General features: G+C 35.1%; 1 protein-coding gene across 5 annotated transcripts in view; it reads left to right on the top strand.

Annotated features, from left to right (window-relative positions):
- LRBA (LPS responsive beige-like anchor protein) overlaps positions 1–24030 on the top strand; it is a 755230-nt gene that overhangs the window by 583991 nt on the left and 147209 nt on the right. For all 5 annotated transcript variants that reach the window (XM_047717621.1, XM_047717620.1, XM_047717619.1 and 2 more), the window contains exons 45-46: positions 1712–1852; positions 2911–3030. In XM_047717621.1, the coding sequence (XP_047573577.1) occupies positions 1712–1852; positions 2911–3030 (261 nt within the window). The remainder of the gene's footprint in view (positions 1–1711; positions 1853–2910; positions 3031–24030) is intronic.

Genomic DNA, 24030 nt, shown 5'->3' with positions numbered 1-24030 from the left:
CAAAGATTTCTTGGAGTCACTTCCATTCTTAACTGGCATAAATTTAGTAAATCAGATTTAATTCTGTACAGAAACTAATGCTTTAAAAGATGGCGTTTTAAATTAGTATACTGAGATACTGATCTAAAATAGTAATCGATAAAGATTTTTAAGAATTTGCTTGTAAAATTAAAAAAATGATAATATAAAATGTTGATTCAAACCAAGCTATAGAAAGGGGACAGTGCTAAAGATAGTTTTCAAAAATAGTTAACAATTAATTTAAGAAAGATAGTGAAAATGATGAATTTAAGATGTTGCTTTAAATCACAGATTAACATGAAAAGCAGTTTAAAAACTAGTTTAACTTTGCTTCATTTTTAACAGAATATTTCAGAAAACATCTATTTTAAAACCCATATTTGTTATTTATTTCAGGTTAACATACCCCCTATAAATAAGAAGATATTTAAGATATTTTCTTTGTCTTTTAAATGAAGTGACTAACTCCTAAGTGCTCATTTAAGAAAGTCAGCTTTTTTTTTTTTAGTGAAATGGTAATTATATTTCAAATAAGGAATAGAGATTTTCTAGAGATCAGAATGTTTTATGAGAATGAGTTAATACTTAAAGCAGGTGGTTTTTAAAATTCTTGGAGACCTCAGACTCCTTTGAGAATCTTAATACTCTGTATGTCTTCCTTAAGAAAATGTACATGTGCATAATCACAAAAAATTTTGCACGCTTTTTAATGAAATTCATGTATCCCCTAAATCACAACAGGTGCAGCAATAATAGTAATACCAGCCAACATTTATTTAGCTCATATCTTATGCCAAGTAATATTCTAAGGGTTTTACAGGCTATTGTTTTATTCAAACTTGACCCCAATTCCGAAAGATAATCTTAAAAGTAATAGGCATTCATTGAATGTTGTCAGGCATGGTTGGTAGGACTTTACATGTAATTACTCATTTTATTTTCCAAAACAACCTTCAGACTGCGTATTATTACTATTCCAGTGAGCCCACATTCCACAACACTTCGCTTTACTGCTTTTCAGCCCTCTGCTCTAATGTATCGTTTTCTGGTATAAGCTTGTTATCTGCCTTCTATTATTATAACCCCCCCCCCACACACACACATATAAACTTGATTGATTGATTTCAGGCAGGGAAGTTTTTATCCTCTAAATTCTGCTTTTATCCATACTTGTACAAATTTCTAGATTTACACTTAACCCCTTTTCACTCCTTCTGTTCCTTGCACTCTGCATTCCCTTCCAGTTTTGTTTCATCCTCTTTTCAGAAGCTATTGTAAATTAACTCTCTAACATCAAGATTCTCTTTCTGGTTCTTGCTTCTGATGACCCAAACAGGATTTTATAAGTGTTTTCCAAAGTATTATGTAGCTAATATTCACTTCATTTAATTGTCTTTATGAAAATACTTGTTATGGTCTGGTTAAAAACCTGTATTCAACAGAAACTAGACTCACTGAGAAATGACAGGTTTCTCCCTCCACTTACATGTGCATGTTTAATCTGCATTGGAAAAAAATTTTTTCCATCCACTTTCTGAATGTAAGCACCATGTTTTAGCTTCAGTGGAGTGTATGTGTATATTTAAATTGACTTTCACACTTGCTGATAGGATGACATTTGAAGAAAGAAATAAAAGTTGATTACATTTATGTGTTCTTGTTTTGTTTTGTTTTTCTTCCACACTGGCAGCCAATAGGAGCTTTGAATCCAAAAAGAGCAGCATTCTTTGCAGAGCGTTATGAATCATGGGAAGATGATCAAGTTCCAAAGTTCCACTATGGTACTCATTACTCAACTGCAAGTTTTGTTCTTGCATGGCTGCTAAGAATAGTAAGTTCACCTTGAGTAATAAACCATCAATAACTAAATTCAATGTTGTGGAGAATATGCAATGATTGAAAGTTGTCAGCATCTTTTTTAAGCGCTAAATTTTTTTTCAGTGGTTAGATCTCTAATTATAAATATCTCTTTATCCCATTTGGTATGTATTTGATAACATGTTACTATAGAATAGCCTTAAAAATATTTCACCTGGAATTAGTATGAGTACTTTTCTTAAATGTGCCTCTTCAAAGGGTTGATATCTCATCAGATCCTAAATTGTAACATAGGTTACTTTGAATAACATAGGTTATTTAATTGTAACATAGGTTATTATGTTACAATTAAATAAGATTTTGTTAAGATAGCATATATTCATATATTTTAGAAACTTCAGTTGCCGCAAATGGAATAAGGTATGTTTGTAGATTACACCGAGGCTACTGTGTATTGATAATATATTGATTAAACAAGAAATGTTTCTGTAAAATTGAAAGGTGATTCATCTACTAGAAAGTAATTTCTTTGGGAAAGCATTAGCAGCACATCATTAATTAAAGCTTGTTAGTAGAGTACAGGCAGACATAAATCCTAGAAGTAATTTATAGTGCTTAGCTAATTTCAAGCAATTATCTACTAATATGTGTTTAAGTGTTCTTTAACTAAGAGGAGGCTTTTAAATCTTCCAAACATTTTTCTTTTGTTAATCATAAATTAAATATTGAGCCATAACAATGGGAATATTACATATTAGACTATTTCCCTATACTATGAAGAAAATACAATATAATTTATGTTTGAATTTTATTAATAAATTGTTCTTGAAAAGGGAGAGAGTCTGAAAAATGTTGCAAATGCCAAATTTTGGAAACATTTCTTCTGAAACAACAATAATTTAAAAATATTTATATAATAATTTAGATATAATTTCCATTCTGTACCTAGTTTGTATTTAGCTGGCTAATGTCTGTTATTCATTAAAGTATTTAAATATAATGATTTATTTAAAAAACCATATTTTTATACATGAGGAAACATATGGATTTTTTTAATTGCTTATTTTTTAGGAACCTTTCACAACTTATTTCCTCAATTTGCAAGGGGGTAAATTTGATCATGCAGATCGAACTTTTTCATCAATTTCCAGAGCTTGGCGAAACTGTCAGCGTGATACATCTGATATTAAGGTACAGAAATGTTTCACTTTAAAGTTACCAAAACCATTGTGTTCTTTGTTGAATGAATGTTGACAGTTTCTCTCTTGCAGGGTAGCACTGTTTACTAAAGAGAAGCCTCAAAGGCTGAGGCTTTAATTAAATGGCCAAGAACCACTGTACAGAATCTGTCTGTCTGTCTCTGCCTCTCTGTTCTTTGTCTGTTTCTACCTGTCATATGTCTCCCTGTCTCTTTCTCTTTAGTTATAGAATGGTTGTTTTTTTTCCTCCTTGGAATATTTTTAAAGGAAAAATAGAGTAGCATGAACGTAAGGTAGCATGCTCAATGTCATTGCAAACTCAATAAATAAAATTAATACAGTCAAAAATGCTGTGAGAAGACTCTCAGCCTTTAAATTTATTTAATTTTATTTTGCTTCATTTTATTTTAAAGATCCCATGTCTCTTTGCATAAGGTAATCATCTTTAACTTGCTGTGAATTCTAAATTCATACCTGACTCTGCTTGGTTGCACTGTTACTGAGGGAAAAGAAGAGTTCTCCTATATATACGTATGTTCACTACTGTAAAAAAATAAAAAACAATAGCTAACAATAGCTAACCTATTCCATCTTTTTCCTAGATCTTTGCTTCCACCCTCAGAAGTATTTTATTTTCACGACATACTGTCTCTTTCTGCTAGATACTGTGTTAGATGCTCTTGAATATAATGAGATACGCCTATGGATGTGAAATTCCTTATCGTCTCATAAAGAAATATGACTTCTATAAATATTTATACTATATGGAAGAAAATGATAGGCACCATATAAGAAATATTGGGGTTTAAAAGAAGAAAAGTTACATTACTAATGTTTATGTTACTATAGAGTACCTTTAAAAACTTTAATATAATAATTATATCTTTTAGGTGTGATACTTTGCAGACTATAAAATGTATTCACATGCTATGTCTTACAATAGAGCATAACATTGCTTATATCAAAGGTATTTTATTGAAGAAGATTACATCATATGCAGAATAAATTTTTATGTTGGGACATCTATAGGGTTTTTTTCATATTGCAAATAATGTATTCTGAGATACTCTTGAAATTATATATCATATTCTTTAAGAGTCATCAGTAGAGGGCTCCTGGGTGGGTCAATCGGTAGAACATGTGACTCTTTTAAATTTTTTTATTTTTTTTTATTTTCAGCATAACAGTATTCATTGTTTTTGCACCACACCCAGTGCTCCATGCAATCCGTGCCCTCCCTAATACCCACCACCTGGTTCCCCCAACCTCCCACCCCCCGCCCCTTCAAAACCCTCAGATTGTTTTTCAGAGTCCATAGTCTCTCATGGTTCACCTCCCCTTCCAATTTCCCCCAACTCCCTTCTCCTCTCTAACTCCCCTTGTCCTCCATGCTATTTGTTATGCTCCACAAATAAGTGAAACCATATGATACTTGACTCTCTCTGCTTGACTTATTTCACTCAGCATAATCTCTTCCAGTCCCGTCCATGTTGCTACAAAAGTTGGGTATTCATCCTTTCTGATGGAGGCATAATACTCCATAGTGTATATGAACCACATCTTCCTTATCCATTTGTCCGTTGAAGGGCATCTTGGTTCTTTCCACAGTTTGGCAACCGTGAACATGTGACTCTTGATCTGAGGGCTCCGAGTTCAAGCCCCACTTTGGGCCTAGAGCTTACTTTAAAAATGGGTAATTAGATAACAGTAAATCATAGTAGCTAATAGATTTAATAATTATTTTTGAATTCTTCTAATCTTAAAACTATTGAATTACTTAACTCTTTTGAGATGTAATAAGGGATATAGATATATGAAAACAGTGATAAGTCTGACTTTTTTGTTGTCAAATTGAAAACGTGATTTTTAAAAAATTTGTTAATTCTTTCATTTGTTAAGCACCTCAAGACCAAGTTATAACTCTGTACTTAAGTTTGGTACTTGAAATTGAAAACAATAAACAAAGAAAAAAAAAACAAGAACAAAAATAAAATTATGAATTTGAAGATTATTTTTTTCTATTCCATAATAAGCAGATAGTGTATATCTTCAACTTTCTACCTCTGAGTACTAGACATTTCTTCTTAATGCTTTGTTAGACAAGAAGTGCAGATGATAGATCCTTGTAGTTCTGTCGTCTCTTTTCCTCTGAATCTTAGCCTTTTTTCTCTCAAGATTCTTCAGTTAGCACAAGTCTGGTTCAATTTTCCCAAACACTTACCTTAAAATACCCTACTTGGAAAAAAATTAAAAATGCACACAAAACAGCTGCAACATTAAAAAATAAAAAATAAAACCCAGAGGAACTTCTTTACCTTTCTTTCTAATTTTCTCATTCCTTCACAAGTAATAAAGACTTAAATTCATCTAACATTCTTTTGAATGCCCCAGCAGACTTTAATAAAAAAGCTCCAGCTACTAGGCAAATAGAGAATTTCAGTTCTTGCTATTGTGCTACTTAATTTCTGGTTTTCTGGCAGTGTTATATAAAGCATCTATATGAAGAAGTAGAGTACAGGATTAAGGAAAAAGTTAAAAAAAATTTTTAAAATTCTAAGTATCAAGTTGATTTGGTCTGAATAAAAATATAGTTTCATTTATGAATTTTATTTAATTATGTTCAGAGGCACAGAAACTTTCTTTAGGACTGTTTGCTAAAACCTACTTGCTCTTATAACCAATAAGTATATTCTCCTTTTTTTTTTTTAACCACAAAATGTCTGTAGGGTAGGTAGAACATTGATAAATTACAGCTTTTATATTGATAACTAATTTAGTCCTTACAACTTTTCAAGTACTTTGGAAAGTATGTAATACATGGTTCCAGATGCTATTTAAAGAGCCTTCTTACACATAGCTAGATGGTCCTTGTAAAACTGAAGAGGTATTTAATCTTGCTTCTTTTCTTGTATCCTGCCTTTTTAAAAGTGTTACATTTGAACACCTTAGAAAGCACATTAAAGTTATTATAGTAATATAATGTATAAGAATAAATGTATAAGAAAGCACATTTTAAGTCATCATAGTAGTATAAGTATTTCATTGAGATACAACATTGCATTTCAGATGGAGTCATATTAATTATAGTCTGATCTCTTTTTGTATTGTCTTGTTGAAGTTTCTGGAAATAATAAGAAAGATGTTAAACAGTACACTGAGGATAGTGAAATATGGGTGGTGAGAATCACTGTATTGAGTGTATTTTAAATATATAATAAATAAATAAAGCAAGGTTGCTTGATGAATATGATATGCATTTTCTAAAATATTTTCCTAACATTTTACAAAAATGAAGTGTTATGGGGTGCCTGGCTGGCTCAGTCAGTAGAGCATGCAACTCTTTATCTCAGGGTTGTAAGTTTGAGCCCCACTTTGGGTGTAGAGATCACTTAAAGATAAAATCTTTAGGGGTGCCTGGGTGGCTCAGTTGGCTAAGTGTCTGCCTTCCACTCAGGTCATGGTCCCAAGGTCCTGTAATCAAGCCCCCCATCTGGCTCCTTGCTCAGCAGGGAATCTGCTTCTCTCTCTCCCTCTGCCGCTCCCCCTTCTTATGCATTCTCTGTCAAATAAATAAAATCTTTCAAAAAAAGTCTTTAAAAAAATGAAGTGTTTTGAAGTAGATAGATTAATTTTTCAGGGAAGATAATAACATGATAACATTTTTAGTACTTAACTCTTTTTACACTGAAGGGGAACTTTAATATCTTAGAAACCCTAATTCTTGCTTTCTGCTAATACTCAGAGAATAACTTACTAAAAAATAATGGTTATCCCTATGAAATAGAATTAAAAATATGATTTTTTCAGGAAAGAAAAAGACTTTATTACATTTTACTAAAGCAGTCTTTAAATTTTAGCATGACTTACCATTTTAGAGTTCTAGGGATCATTTAATTTTATATTTTTGTGTATCACTGGTGGCTTCATTTCAGATATGACCCTCAATGATGCTTTTCATTCTGTCTGGATAAGCTGTCAGAAGTGTTGATCAGTTCTTTAAGCAGGCTTACTGCTGTTTGGGGTGCCTGGGTGGAGCAGTCAGTTGAGCATCTGACTCTTGGTTTCAGGTCAGGTCCTAATCTTATGGTTGTGAAATAGAGCCCCACTTTGGGCTCCATGCTCAGCCTGGAGTTTGCTTGATTTCTCTCTCCCTCTCCCTTTGTCCCTCCCCCTGCACTCTTTCTTGTTCTCTCTCTCTCTTTAAAATAAATAATTTTTTTTTAAAAAGTGGGCTTAAAAAATAATGCAAGCCACAATTGCCAGACACATGTGTAATTTTAAATTTTCTTATGGTCACATTTTAAAATGTGAAAAGAGCTATGTGAAATTAATTTTGTTATCCAAAATATTGTTATTTCAACATGTAACCAATATAAAGTTATTACTTAGCTATATTGCATTCTTTTTTCATACTGTTTTTGAGATCTGGTATGTATTTTATATTTATAATAACACGTCTCTATTTAGACTCGCCGCATTTCAAGTGTTCAATAGCCGCTTGTAGCTAATGGCTCCTATCAAGCCATGTATGCTTAGGACAATATTTCTGATGTTGTATTTCATTTAAATATTGATAGGTAGTAGCAATAATAGGTATTCTTGAAGATTGAAATAGGATGTGCTAAAATTGGGTTGGTGAATCATCATTGTGATAAATAATATTTTAAAAATCCCCAGCAGATTTTGTGTTCCAAGTCTTAAAAAAACTCACTTAAGGGGTACCTGGATGGCTTAGTCAATTAAGTATCCACCTCTTGATTTTGGCTCAAGTCATGATCTCAGGGTTGGGAGATCAAGCCCAGGTCAGGCCCTGCCTTGGGGATAGAGCCTGCTTAAGCTTCTTTCTCCCTTTCCTTCTGCCCTGCACTGCACCTCTAACCCCTCCACCCCCCACCCTTGTGTGCTAGCCCGTGTGCATCCTCTTTCTCTCTCTAAATAATAAACAACCTTAAGTTTAGAAACTTAAGTGCAAAATAGATTACTGAACTATTATGGCCAAATTTTGTGAAGCCAATCATGGACTCATAAAATTTGAATTAATTTGACTAGGTAATCACATCTAAATATTACATAAATATCTAAGCTTTTCTATGCAGTTCATGTCACTGATTTTTCCCCTGGCTTGAGGCAACATACTCATTTCAGGGACCTTAGTGTCAATACATTTAATTTAATGATTAAGTACAATCAGACTTGCTCAATTTAAACTCTTTTCCTTCTCTCCCATAGAAATTATTAATATTTAGGGTTGAATAGTGGAAGGAATCATAAATATCACCTAGGTTCATTATTTCAGAGTGGAGCTCAATAGTATATGGATCTAAAATGAACATTATTGGAGAACCATGCTTCACCAGAACCCCAGAATTTAGGACAATAATAGAGTACTAAAATAACCTATGCTGGAATTTTAGTAAAATTTGAGTAAAAAGTTTGAGGGAGTCCTGAGATAATATTAATTTTAAACTTTTTATTTTAATTATATTTATACATTGTCAGGCCCTGGTTGTAATATAGTACCAAATAAGACACAGCCATTGCCTCTAATGAACTTACTCCTTAGAAGAGATACTGACAATAAAACAGTCCCAGCAGTTCAGTATAATTAAGGCTGTGTGGGCTCCTAGTTATAGCATGAAGAGAAGAGAGAGGAGAGGAAATCCAAGGCCTAACATGAGGGGCCATATAAGTTTTGGTAAGGAGGTTGAAATTTATCTAGGGATAGTAAGGAGACATTGGGTTGGGGGAGAAAAGAGATATGAGCAGATTTTGTGGTTTTAAGAGAACACTGTGTTTGGTGTTTGAAGATATATTACACTATAAGCAAGAGTGAAGCAATCAGTAAGCTGTTAAAGTAATGACGAGAGAGACAGTGGAGTCTTGAACTCAGTAGTGGCAATGGTAGAAGAGAAATACAGGTGAATTTAATATGTGTTTAGAAGGTAAGAACTGTTGACATCTGGTGATTGATTGGTCTTGTAAGATGAGAGACAGAGGGAAAAATTAAGTTCGACTTGGAAGTGTGTGGAGAGAATACAGAAGAGCAGGTTTAGTTAGGAAATAAGTATCTAGCTCCCTGCCTTCAGGCAAAAAACTTCCTATGACAACTGAACTAAAATCCTCAAAAACACACCTAAGTCAGCATTTATTGATTATTTATGCAATATATTATATTGTTTATGCAATATATTATTTTATTAATAATTAATAATTAATAATAATATATTATTTATGCAATATATACTAGACAGCACTTGGAGTCAAAGGGTAACTTAAACATAGCACTTTATTTCACATACTTTCTGATGGAAAGACAGGTATATATAAAACTATTTTTAATACAACTTAGTGATAAGTGGCATAATAAGATAATTCTGACTGGGGAGGTGAGGTTGTGAGTCATTTAATAGAGTGAGACTGGACTTGTATCTCAAAGGATGCCAGAGAGTCCTAACAAACCTCCCAGATTTATGTTTTTATTTTTCCTTTTTCCTGAAAAATTCCTTTAGATAGCTTCATTCCTTCATTCTTTCCAAGTCTTTCTTCAAATGTCACTTTCTTATTAAGGACTTCTCTGTCCTCTCCATTTAAAATTACATCCCTTACCACAGCCCTTTACTCACTTCCAGTTTCATTTTTTTCATGTTACTCACCATCTGACATAAATATATTCATTTGTTTTTTATGTCTTATCTTGATGGAACATTAGCTCCATGACAGCATGAATTGGACTGTTTTGCTCAGTGGTTTTTTCCTAGAGCTTAAAGCACTACCTGGAACATAGTGGACACTAAATAAAATATTTATTAAATTAATACTTTGTGAATTCTGAGCAAGGAAAATGACACGTGTAAAGTCAGATTGACAAAATTGGCACATTGGGGAATGTTTATTGGTCTGCTAACTGGTCTTACATGCTTTGGTGTGTAGGAAACAAAGGAGAGACGCTGAAAGGCCATTGTGATCTCATATAAAGATTATTGGTAACATTCTAAAGATACTTGACTTAGTTCTATAGGTCAGTTCAGCAAAATTTTTCTGCAAATAGCCAGATAATAAATATTTTTCGATTTGCAGTCCATATCACAGCTACTGAGTTCTACCACTGTAGTGTAAAAGCAGCCATAGGCAATATGTATACAAATGAGTGTGACTATATTACAATAAAAGTTTACTTACAATAACAGCTGGCAGGTCATTTTTGTTCCATAGGCTGTAGTTTACCATCCCTTGCTATAGGTCATGAGGAACCATTTAAGATTTTTGAGCGGAAGTACCGTGAAAGAAGAAAGAGCTTTGGCAGCAGTATGGAAGATAGATCCCACTGGGGGAAAAGTGGAAGAGATGGGGAAAAAAGATGAGAGCTGGAGGTCAGGAGAAATGTTAGGAGGCTATTACAGTTAGTTAAAGGGAAAGATGATAAAAGCCTCAACTAGTTAAGTGGTTAAGGGGATGAATTCAGGAATGGGTTAATTCTTCAGAATTCAGCATTTGGTTGGCTGTAGGGATAGAATGACATAAAGTTGTTTATTTTTTTTAATTCATTTGAAGTATGGCTGACATACAATATTAATTTCAGGTGTGCAACAATGCTTCAACATTTATATAATTACAGAGTGATCACCATGATAAATGTAGCTACCATCTGTCACCATGCAAAGTTATATTATTAACTATATTCCTTATGCCATACATCTCTTTGACTTATTTTATAACTGGAAGTTTGTTCCTTTTTTTTTTTTTTTAAAGATTTTATTTTCAAGTAATCTCTACACCCAACATGGGGCTTAAACCCACAATCGGGAGATCAAGAGTAACATGCTCCACCGACTGACCTGTCCATGTACCCTGGAAGTTTGTTCCTTTTAATCACTTTCACCTACTTCCCTCAGCCCCCTACTTCCCTTCTCTTTGGCAACCACCCGATTGTTCTCTGTACCTATGAGTCTATTTCCATATTTGTTTGTTTTTTCATTTTTGGTTTTAGACTTCACATTTAAGTGAAATCATAGGGTCTTTCTCTTTCTCCATCTGACTTATTTCACTTAACAGAGTACCATCTAGATCCATCTATGTTGTCAGAAATGGTAAGATTTCTTTCTTCTTGTTTTATGGCTAAGTAACATTCCTCCTATCTACCTACCTATCTATATACGTACATGCACACACACACACACACACACACATTTTCTTTGTTCATTCATCTATTGGTATACCCTTAGATGGCTTCTGTATCTTGGCTATTGTAAATAATTTTTTTTAATTAGTGTTTTTGTTTTGTTCGGATAAATACCCAGAAGTGGAATTGCTGGATTGTGGTAGTGTTCTATTTTTAAGCTTTTGAGGACCCTCCATGCTGTTTTTCATAGTGGCTGTACCATTTTGCGTTGACATCAGCAGTGCATTCGGGTTCCCTTTTCTCCACATCCTTGGCAACATTTGTTATTTCTTACTTTTTTATACTAGCCATGTGACAAGTGTAAGGTGCTACCTCTTTGTGGTTTTGATTTGTATTTCCCTATTGATAAGTTATGTTGAGTATCTTTTTGTGTGTTTCTTGGCTATCTGTATGTCTAAAGATGATTCGTCAGGTTTGGTGCCTGGGTTAAGGATGCTATGAATTAACAGTGAAGCAAGCTTGTCGGGTAAGTATATGAATTCAGTTTTTGGCACAGTAATGTATTTCCATAATAACAAGGGTAATATCACCTACTAGTTGAAAATTCAAACCTAAGCTTTAGAAATGTTTCAGAGGCATGTAGGATAAGAAGGAATAATAGGTGATAGTTATTATGAACTGCTCAAAAGAGTAGTCTGTTCATTTGTTCTCCACTTGCTCAGCTCCCATTATCTCCTGAGCCCACTCAAATCAAGCTTTCTTTTGTACCACGTCATTGCAATCAGTCTTGCCAAAGGCATCGATGAACAACTTCCCTGTTGTGAAGTGCAGATACTCAGTTCTCATCTTACTTGATCTGTCACCATTATTGACAAAATTAACTTGTTCTATTTTTTGTGTGTATGTGACATTTTCTTTACTTTATTTCTGGAGTAAGAAGCTATCCTCTCCTGGCTATCTTCTTACCTTCCTCCCAACCCAGTCTCTTTTACTGCATCATTTTGTTTTCATACCCTAAATTATTAGGGTACCTTAGGACTCAAGTTTTTAGATCTCTTCTGTATCAATACCTTTTTCCTAGGTGTCTGCACTTTCTCTCATGGCTCTCCCCTGAATTCTAGACTTATATACTTAGTTCCTTTTGAACTAGTTATATGTTCTAGGTATTTTTAAAAATATTTATATATATATTTATAAATTTATACATAAAATTATATAAATATGTATTATTATTATCATTATTATTATTTAAGATTTTATTATCAGAAAGAGAGAGAGAGAATAAGCAGGGAGAGCAGCAGGCAGAGCACGCAGAGGGAGAAGCAGGCTCCCCACTGAACAAGGAGCCCTATGTGGGGCTCCATCCCAGGACCCTGGGATCGTGACCTGAGCTGAAGGCAAACACTTAAGCAACTGAGTCACCCAGGCATCCCTATTTATTTATTTTGGAGAGAGGAGAGAAAGCATACTTACGAGCAAGTAGTGGAGGCACAGAGGAAGAGAATCTTCAAGTAGACTCCTCACTGAGTGCCAAACCCAATACAGGGGTTCAATCTCAGGACCCTGAGATCATGATCTGAGCTGAAACTAAGAGTTAGATGCTTAACTGACTGAGCCACCCAGGTGCCCCTGTTCATAGGCATTTTAAACTGAACAAGTCCAATATAAAACTCAAAGAAGGGGCGCCTGGGTGGCTCAGTGGTTGAAGCCTCTGCCTTTGGCTCGGGTCATGATGCCAGGGTCCTGGGATCGAGTCCCGCATTGGGCTCTCTGCTCAGCAGGGAGCCTGCCTCCTCCTCCTCCTCTCTCTCTCTGCCTGCCTCTCTGCCTACTTGTGATCTGTCCGTCAAATAAATTAAAAAAAAAAATCTTAAAAAAAAAAAAGAAAAAAAAAACTCAAAGAAAAAGTCCTGCTCTTCCCCCAGTGTTTGCCATGTTAGTTAAAGACAGCACCATTTACCAGTTTGCACAGGCCTTTAAAAAGCTTAGAATCTTTGATTCCTCCCTTTCACTCACACCTCATTGCCCATCCTCTCAACCTTCAAAATATATTTAGAATCTGACTAGTTATAACCACATCCATCACTAGGGCCCTAGTCCAAGTGGCCATATTTCTCGCTTCACCTGTTTGCCATGTGGTGTTTCTCTATACAGCAACAAGAATAATCTTTTTATTTTGTAAATCAGATCATATTCCTGTACCCCAATCTCTCCAATGACTGCTCATGTAACTTAGAACAAAATTCAGGTTCTTGCTGTAGACACTGAGGTCCTCTCTGGTTATCTGGCTCTTTCTCTGATTGTTCTCTTTTACTCTGCTGTAGCGTCACTTGCCTTTATTGTTATTCCCCTTCAGAAATGCCAAGTGCACTCATAGTTTGGTAGCTTTGCATGTGATGTACTCTCTGCCTCTGCCACTTTCCCCCAGATATTTGCTTTGCTCATTTCATTATTTCATTCAGGTCTCAGCAAAAATGTCACTCCTCAGAGTGGACATGTCTGAACACCCTTTATAAAATACCACCACATCAACCCTCATTTTGTATCCCCCATTTTGTTTTATTTTTTTTTTATATAGTGCTTGCCACTATTTGATATGATACATACATATTAGTTTGTTTATGTCTCCATCATTAGAGCTTTATAAGGTAGGGACTTTTTGTATTATTTATCTTGTAACCTCAGCATTTTGAACAGTGCCTTGCGTTTAGTTAGAAATCAGTGAATATTGGTTGAATGACTAAAAGAATAAATCGATTTTCTTTTTCTTAAACTTTTTTTAAAAGAAGATTTTATTTATTAGAGAGAATGAGCACACAAGCAGGGAGCCTGATGTGGGACTCGATCCCAGGACCCTGGGATCAGGACCTGAGCCAAAGGCAGAGGCTTAACCCACTGAGCCACCCAGGTGCCCCAAGAATAAATAGATTTTAAAATGTCAAGTAAAGAGGGGGTGCCTGGGTGGCTCAGTCATTAAGTGTCTGCCTTCAGCTCACATCATGATCCCAGAGTCCTAGGATCAAGCCCCACATTGGGCTTCCTGCCAGCAGGAAGCCTGCTTCTCCCTCTCTCACTTCCCCTGTTTGAGTTCCCTCTCTTGCTGTCTCTATCTTTGTCAAATAAATAAATAAAATCTTTAAAAAAAAAAAAGTCAAGTAAAGCACAATCAGTGAAAGAGACTGGGAGACATTGAAAGGTCATTTTTAGAGAAAGAGGAGAGTACATGGCCATCCCAGCTGGAAGGGAATAGCAAAACCTAGGTCGATATGTGCTCCACATGGAATGGTGTTACTAATGTTTCATATTTTAGGAAGGGCTTTTCTGTCCACAAGACAATTGATAGCTGAAATGTCATCTGCCAATCAAGAGGTGAGAATAGTTTCATTTTCTGAATTTTTACAATTAAGACAGATTGAGCTGTTACTGTTACAGCTTTACAAAAGAAGTCTATATGGACATCCTGTACTGGTCACATCTTGGATACTGAATTAAAAACCTATGTTATAATTGTGTATTATTAGTAATGAACGTAAAATGTGTATTAACTTAAAAAATGAGTAGGATTAATACAGCATATTTCATACTTAAATTTAAGTAGAGAGAATGCAATTAAGTCCTAATAGATTATAAATTTTTTAATAAATGACTATTGTAATGTTACAGGAATGTGTTCTAGCTTTAAGAATTAACTCTTAGGGGTGTTTGGGTGGCAGTTAATCATCTGCCTTCAGCTCAGGCCATGATCCCAGGGTCCTGGGTTTGGGCCCTGCATCTGGCTCCTTGCTCAGCAGCGAGTCTGCTCTCCCTCTCTCTCTGCTGCTCCCCTTGTTTGTGCTCTCTTGCTCTCTCTGTGAAATAAACTCTTTATTTTTATTTTTTAATTTATTTTTTTTCTGTGTGTTCCAAAATTCATTGTTTATGCATCACAGCCAGTGCTCCATGCAATACGTGCCCCCCTTAGTACCCACCAACCCCCTCCCCTCCAAAACCCTCAGTTTGTTTCTCAGAATCCATAGTCTGCCATGGTTTGTCTCCCCCTCTGATTTTCCCCAACTTACTTCTCCCCATCTCTCAGTGTCCTTCATGCTATTTGTTATGCTCCACAAATAAGCAAAACCATATGATAATTGACTCTCTCAGCTTGACTTATTTCACTCAGCATAATCTCTTCCAGTCCCGTCCATGTTGATACAAAAATTGTGTATTCATCCTTTCTGATGGAGGCATAATACTCCGTAGTGTATATGGACCATATCTTCTTTATCCATTCGTCCATTGAAGGGCATCTTGGTTCCTTTCACAGTTTGGCAACTGTGGCCATTGCTGCTATGAACATTGGGATACAGATGGCCCTTCTTTTCACTACATCTGTATCTTTGGGGTAAATACCCAGTATTGCAATTGCAGGGTCATAGGGCAACTCAATTTTTAATTTCTTAAGGAATCTCCACACTGTTTTCCAAAGTGGCTGCACCACCTTGCATTCCCACCAACAGTGTAAGAGGGTTCCCCTTTCTCCACATCCTCTCCAACACTTGTTTACTGTCTTGTTGATTTTGGCCATTCTACTGGTATAAGGTAGTATCTCAATGTGGTTTTGATTAGAATCTCCCTGATGGCTAATGATGATGAACATTTCTTCATGTGTCTGTTAGCCATTTGTATGTCTTCTTCGGAGAAGTGTCTGTTCATGTCTTCTGCCCATTTTTTGATGTGATTATCTGCTTTGTGTGTGTTGAGTTTGAGGAGTTTTTTATAGATCTTGGATATCAGCCCTTTGTATTGTCATTTGCAAATGTCTTCTCCCATTCCGTGGGTTGCCTCTTGGTTTTGTTGACTGTTTCCTTTGCTGTGAAGAAACTTTTGATCTTGATGAAGTTCTTGCTTTTGTTTCCTTTGCCTTTGGAAATAAGACTTGAAAGAAGTTGCTGTGGCCGATGTTGAAGAGGTTACTGCCTATGTTCTCCTCTAGGATTTTGATAGATTCCTGCCTCATGTTGAGGTCTTTTACTCATTTTGAATTTATCTTTGTGTACGGTGTAAGAGAATGGTTGAGTTTCATTCTTCTATTCATAGCTGTCCAATTTTCCCAGCACCATCCATTTATTTATTTATTTATTTATTTATTTATTTATTTATTTTTAAAAGATTTTATTTATTTATTTGACAGAGAGAGATCACATGTAGACAGAGAGGCAGGCAGAAAGAGGGAGGGAAGCAGGCTCCCTGCTGAGCAGAGAGTCCGATGCGGGACTCGATCCCAGGACCCTGAGATCATGACCTGAGCCGAAGGCAGCGGCTTAACCCACTGAGCCACCCAGGCGCCCCATCCCACCATTTACTGAAGAGACTGTCTTTTCCACTGGATATTATTTTTTGCTTTGTCGAGGATTATTTGACCATATAGTTGTGGGTCCATATCTGGGCTCTCTACTCTGTTCCACTGGTCTATGTGTCTGTTTTTGTGCCAGTACCATTCTGTCTTGGTGATCACAGCTTTGTAGTGAAGCTTGAAATCTGGCCATGTGATGCCCCCAGTTTTGTTTTTCTTTTTCAGCATTTCCTTAGCAATTCGGGGTCTCTTCTGGTTCCATACAAATTTTAGGATTGCTTGTTCCAGCCCTTTGAAACATGCCAGTGGAATTTTGATCCAGATGGCATTGAAAGTATAGATTGCTATAGGCAATATAGACATTTTAACAATGTTTGTTCTTCCAATCCATGAGCATGGAATGCTTTTCCATCTTTTTATGTCTTCTTCAATTTCTTTCGTGAGTATTCCATAGTCCCTCGAGTACAGATCCTTTACATCTTTGGTTAGGTTTATTCCCAGGTATCTTATGGTTCTTGATGCTATAGAAAATGGAATCAGTTCTCTAATTTCCCTTTCTACATTTTCATTGTTAGTGTATAAGAAAGCAATTTATTTCTCTACATTATTTTGTATCCTGCCACATTGCTGAATTGCTGTATGAGTTCTAGTAGTTTGGGGGTGGAGTCTTTTGGGTTTTCCATACAAAGTATCATGTTTTCTGTGAAGAGAATGAGTTTGACTTCTTTGCCAATTTGAATACCTTCTATTTCTTTTTGTTGTCTGATTGCTGTTGCTGTTGCTAGGACTTCTGGTACTTTGTTGAACAACAGTAGCAAGAGTGGTCATCTTTGTCATGTTCCTGATCTCAAAGGAAAGGCTGTCAGCTTTTCCCCACTGAGGATGATATTCATTCTGGATTTTTCATAGTTAGATTTATGAAGCTGAAGAATGTTCTCCCTATCCCCGCACTTAAAGTCTTAAAAAAAAGAAAGAATTTACTCTTAAAAGTTTTAATTATAGGGACATCTGGGTGGCTCGGTCAGTTAACCGTCTGCCTTTGGCTCAGGTCATGATCTAAGGGTCCTGGGATTGAGCCCCACATCAAGCTCCCTGCTCATTGGGGTGCCTGCTGCTTCCCTCTGCCTTGTGCTCCCCCTGCTTATGCTCTCTCTCTCTCTCTGACAAATAAATAAAATCTTTTTAAAAAGTTTTAAGTATATACATGTTTGTTAAATAATGGATATGATCAAAATGGAGATAATAATAGAATAGCTTTATTTTTGTCTTGTGAGATTTTTAAGAACATGAGTCCTGGGGCACCTGGGTGGCTCAGTGGGTTAAAGCCTCTGCCTTCGGCTTGGGTCATGATCCCGGGGTCCTGGGATTGAGTCCTGCATTGGGCTCTCTGCTCGGCAGGGAGCCTGCTTCCTCCTCTCTCTCCCTGTCTACCTCTCTGTGTACTTGTGATCTCCATCTGTCAGATAAATAAATAAAATCTTAAAAAAAAAAAAACAAAAAGAACGTGAGTCCTTTGACTTGCCCTCTATTGCCTCAGAAATCCCAGGATTCTGTAATCTGAAGATAAGTTAGGTTCCTTTTTTCTTCTATCAGCATGCCTTCTACCTTAATATATTCCATTGATGCTGATGGCATCAGTGTTAGACCCATTTATAAGAAAGTATTTAGCTATAGCTAATAGAGCATAATTGCTAGAAATGTATTTCTTGATACATTTGTTTTTTTTTAAAGCTTAAACTTTGATTATTCAGTAGTTTTATTTATTAAAATATTCTTATTATTCTTCTGTTTTCAGACATTTTTAAATCAGAATTTTTTAAATGCTGGAAGAAAGTAAAATTAAAATCCCACCTTTTTCATACATCCTTTGCACATTTCTGGCATATGTCCTCCCTCCCTCCCTTTCTTCTCTCTTTCTTTTGTATTATTCCATCATTATCTCTTTCACATTCACATCCACATGAGATTGAGTTTAAACTGACTCACCTGTCTCTTAACAGTGTAAAACATTCATACTCTAACAGAACTACATATCTATTCATTCTTGTTTTTATATACAGCTTATGCGTACCTTTCAGATATGTTCATTTAACCACATCTCTTTAACCTTTTATGTATCAATAGGTTAAATGTTGTAACTATGTACTTTTTTTTTTTTAGCTTTTAGGTAACCTTTTACTCTTTCGTTTACAATGAACCATTATTTTGTTCTTTGATAGATATTGCTTGAAACATTGAATATTTTTCTTGTGCTACTTATATATTAGGCAGGAAAAAGAAATCTTTTAAGGCACTTAGAAAATGTTCCTGTCTTCCTGAATTATAAAAATGTACACACATCAGCTGTGATTTGTTTTTTGAACAGTGATCTTATGATATTTTTGTTCACTTAAAAATGTGGGCTGCTCATTAATATGTTTGTAGACATAGATATTAACTGTTCTCCCCCATACTCATAGCAATAAGTGTGTATATACATATGTATTTTACAGCTTGTTCCAGAAAGGATTTAAGGTGGGCATTTTATTTATGGCAGTTACACCTTGCCTGTTGTTTGCATTATTACTGTCCATTATCTCTTCCCAAATTACAGTTGCCTTTAAGACAGGGCTGAAATAGCACACAGCTCAGTGAAGATGTCCAGTCCAAATATAGAAGTGCAAAATGTGTTCATAGCAGGAGAGAACTATAAAATATTCAGGGTCTTCATCATAAAGTGAGGAATGTTAAGCTATACCATCATTGCTAATAAACAATAAATACATATTTTTAAAATGTGGTGTTTATTCAGTAGGAATTTGTTAAGTCAAATATTTTTGTGGACATTTTATTTTTACAAATTAAGTTTTTTAAATGCCCTTAGAATTATGTTAAATGTTTTTATGAATGGGCATAATTCCATGAATGACCTGTTTGCTTTCACTATGAGTTAAGTTGAGTCTGTAATTTTGGATTTTTATCGGGGGTCACATTAATAACAATAATAGTAACAGTAATAATAATACCATACGTGCCTATAGAATTTTGTATTCTAAGCCTCACAACAAGCCTGTGTTTCAAAATGAGAATGCAGGTGAATAAGGGTCAGAAAAATTAAATTAACGGCATGTGACCAGTAAGTTGAGTAGATAAGACTCAAACCCAGTTATTCTCTCTACTGTATTAGATTGGTGTAGATTATCTATTATTTATTGGTTTGTAATTCATGATTTTTCTTTATTTAAATGTATTTGAAAGGACAGTTTTTATAATATCTAAAACCACATGATACTTATTGGATCTATCTAGAAGGATTATAGATCATTTTTCCTTCTCTAATTTTAAAAATTACTATTATTTTTATTTTATTAAAGGAGAAAATGGCATTTTATCTACCAAATAAAGAGAAACTAAATTTAAACATCAATTTGAAAACTTTCCAATATGCTGTCTATTTTTTTTTTTAAGATTTTATTTATTTATTTGACAGAGAGAAATCACAAGTAGGCAGAGAGGCAGGCAGAGAGAGAGGAGGAAGCAGGCTCCCTGCTGAGCAGAAAGCCCGATGTGGGGCTCGAACCCAGGACCTGGGATCATGACCTGAGCCGAAGGCAGCAGCTTAACCGTTAACACTGAGCCACCCAGGCGTCCCCAATATGCTGTCTATTTAAAATTATTTATAGGTACAACTCAACTCTAATCAGTTTTTTAAAAATGTTTTTCTCATTTTGGGGCTAACAAAATAAATATTTGAATTTCAAAATGTATTGGAACATGTTCATTATTTTTTCATAACTTGTTCATAACTGTTTTATTTATTAATAAAGCGTATTTGTGTTTTTTCTCCCTTCATAAAATATATTATCTTCCAAATGGTGAAAAGCAAAAATTTTGTTTTCACATCCTTTTTACTGTCAGTGTCCTCAAAGCAATATACATTAATTTCGTTACCTTGCTATTATGCTCATATTTGAGTTGTCAAGATTTTATAATTTAGTAAGAATAGAATAAAAATTTAACCATAGCTCTATAGTAGAATCTTTTGTTTTATCTTTAGTATTGATTTTCTTATTTCTTTGGGTTAATAAATGAGTATTTTCTAGGGTTACCCAGGTATTATTGAAGTGATGGTTTTATTTGAATGGATAGAATTGGTGTCTATTAGGAGAATCATACAACCTCACTGCAGAGACCATAGCAATGGGAACCATATCTTAATAAAGAAAACTAAAGCATATGTGTGTGGTTACAACCAATCCTTGTCATTATGCCATGAAAGCCTTAGGATTTGTGATCAAAGCAATGGGCTTATCCTGAACTGTTGTATAACCTCTGGTTAAACCTTCCAGATCTTTTTTAGGAGATGATACACTACATTTTGACCATGTTACCTGCCTCTGAGACGCATCTGCCTAATTAAATGAAAGAGAGTAAAATTAGTGTCAGCAAGTCAGAAGAAAATTTGAATTATAAATATCTCTGTCTTCTGTCAGTGTTGTTTACTTATCATTTTCCACTGGTGTTATAAAGAATTTCTGAGCATATGTTTTTTATCCAGAGCTGAATGTTCTGTTCTGATGAATGTAAAACATACTCTACATTGTAAATGTACATTAGAAGTATTAGACATAATCTTTGACTATGTTACTAAATATCATCTGTCAAAAGAGATAATTTTGAGCTTAATATTTGGGTGTTAAGGCATGGTTCTTTTAGGAAGATACTTTTAGGATTAAGTTGGAATTCTGCAAGTATAAATACTTAAATGTCACTATATCCATAGTAAAATTTAGGCATTATATATACTTCTTTGTCAAATGTTTGTATCTCAGTTGAGTTCAGTGTATTTGTTTTATAATAAGAGGGTATTCCATTCCCATCAACTGGTTTATTTATGCAGATTTTCTTATAATGAAGTTGTAAAATGTTTTAGGTATATGTGCTCGCTTCTTTATTCAACGTAATTGTGCTTATTTGATGATGTTTTTTATACTAAATGTAAATTCTTTGTAGTCTTTCTCTTCACTGTTAATTTGTTGGAAATATTTATCTTTAAATTCATGTTCATTTTTGGGGGAGTGTCTGGGTGGCTTGGTCAGTTAAGCGGCCAGCTGTTGATTTCTGCCCTAGTCATCATCTCAGAGTCATGAGATTGAGCCTCCTGTGGATTAGGGCTCTGTGCTCACCGAGGAGTCTACTTGAGATTCTCCCTCTCTCTCTGCCCCTCCTCCCAACCCCACACTCTCTTGCTCGCTCTCTCTCGCTCTCTGTCTCAAATAAATAAATAAATACATCCTTTTTTTTTTTTTTAAAGATTTTATTTATTCGAGAGAGAGAGAGAACAGGAGCTGGGGTAGAGCAGAAGGAGAAACAGACTCACCATTGAGCAGGGATCCTGACTGGGGGAGGGGGGGGCTCCATCCCAGGACTGTGGGATCATGACCTGAGCTGAAGGCAGAAGCTTAAGTGACTGAGCCACCCATGCACCCAATAAATCTTTTAAATAAATAAACAAATAAATTTATGTTCATTTTTAAAATGTCCTGATGGGAAAATTTTTTTTCTTATTAAAAAAAGCTGAAATTCACAGCATGACATTCAGGGCTTTCTACATTTTGATCCTACCTATATCTCCCACTGCATGTATTTAGTCCTCTCTAAACCAATTACATCATTCTTCATTGATCTTTAGAAGCAAGTGATACCCATATTTCAGTCTCTATATTCCCCTGTCAGGACTATTCTGGTCTTTCTTCTCTGGTTATTTATTTCTTATTTTATTTTATTTTATTTTATTTTATTTATTTTTTTTTAAAGATTTTATTTATTTATTTGACAGAGAGAAATCACAAGTAAGCAGAGAGGCAGGCAGAGAGAGAGGAGGAAGCAGGCTCCCTGCTGAGCAGAAAGCCCGATGTGGGGCTCGAACCCAGGACCTGGGATCATGACCTGAGCCGAAGGCAGCGGCTTAACCCACTGAGCCACCCAGGCGCCCTATTTCTTATTTTAAATGCCATTTTTCAATCAACAGATTTTTACTGAATACCGAATATGTGTTACACTCTGTGCCTAGGGTTTGGAGGTTTAGTGGTGAACAGGATAGGTAAAGTCCTCAATCTTATGGAGCCTTCAATTTAGTGGGAGATAAAAGTGAACAGACAATTACAGTACAGTTTGATGAGTGTTGTATTAGGGAAATACAGTGTATTATGCTATTTACCCTAAAGCTTTCTCTTTCCACCCCAACTTTTAGACATCATTTTCTCTTTTGAATTCCTAGACTGCTGTTTGTTCCCACTACCAGTTATGTTCTAATAAATATATTGTTTCACTTTTACTTAGCAATTTAGATACTCATGTCTCTACATCCCAGATCTTAACACAGTTTTCTGCAAAGAATAAAAACCAAGTAAATACTTCTTTGTGATAATGATGTGTTCTGTTACCTTCATAAGCCTACCTAAGGCTTAATAAAATAATCAAAGAAGAGGAACTTATTCTTTTATTTTTAAAATTTTTTATATTTTAACTTTTTTTTTTTTTTTTTGAGTATAATTAACATCTAGTGTTATTAGCTTCAGGGGTACAATATAATGATTCAATAATTCTGTATGTTAAAATCTTTTATTAATAAAATAAATTACCACATTGTGTTTATATTTCTGCTCATACTGCATTCTTCCTACTGTTTTGTCTCCTTAAGGTAATTATCACTAAATACACTAGTGTCTTTTTATTATTGGAGTATAAATTCGTAATTACCAACTCAAGTGTTTAAGAAATGTCCCAATTTGAATTCAGATCTTCTTCATATCAGGCTAGTAAGAAATTCATTCACAGTCATTAGAGAATAGAGCAGGGACCTCTTTTTCTACTCTGTGATATCTAGAAATTGGCCTTCACATCTTTAGTCTATCTTGTTTATTGGTCATATCCTCATTGTCGAAGACACATAGCTTTCTGGAAGCTTTTTGAAAATAGGCAGCTCTACTTGGGTTAAGAAATATTTGCTAATTACAAAGAAATATTTGCTGATTACAAAGGCACCATGCACTAATTTCCCTAAGTATACCATCATGAGACTACTATGTTGGGCAGTTGGGCAGAATGTATGTGCTGGCACTTTACTGAAGGAAAGAATAGGAGCTGAAATCCAGCATGTGGTACACTTACCAAACTGAGTTCCCTTTGGCTCTGTTAGCCCAGAAGGGTTGCCTTTTTCTAATTCATGGATAGGTACTGTATGGGCAGGCCATGACCCTGATCACCATTTGCTGTCCCCTGGGGTATAATCTTAACCTCTTCATCCCTTCCTCTTCCCCTCAGGCCAAAAGAAAGCTGATTGTATATAGGTTTTGAGAAATTTGTTTCCCAAATCTTGGGAACAATTTCTTTCTTCTTTAGCTTCTGTACTTAACATACTAACTTTTGATACTGCTTCTTCCTGGACATCTTACGTAATCTCCTCTGTTTGCTTAGACTTTGACAAAAGACAGAAAAAAGATGTCTTCAAGAGGCTTCCACTCTAGACACTCCATATGTTCTACAACTATCTGACTGCT

The sequence above is a fragment of the Lutra lutra genome, chromosome 2 (genome assembly GCF_902655055.1).
Source record: "Lutra lutra chromosome 2, mLutLut1.2, whole genome shotgun sequence".
Classification (NCBI taxonomy): Eukaryota; Metazoa; Chordata; class Mammalia; order Carnivora; family Mustelidae; genus Lutra; species Lutra lutra.
Note: the sequence above shows the minus strand (reverse complement) of the source record. Positions and strands in the feature narration are given on the sequence as shown.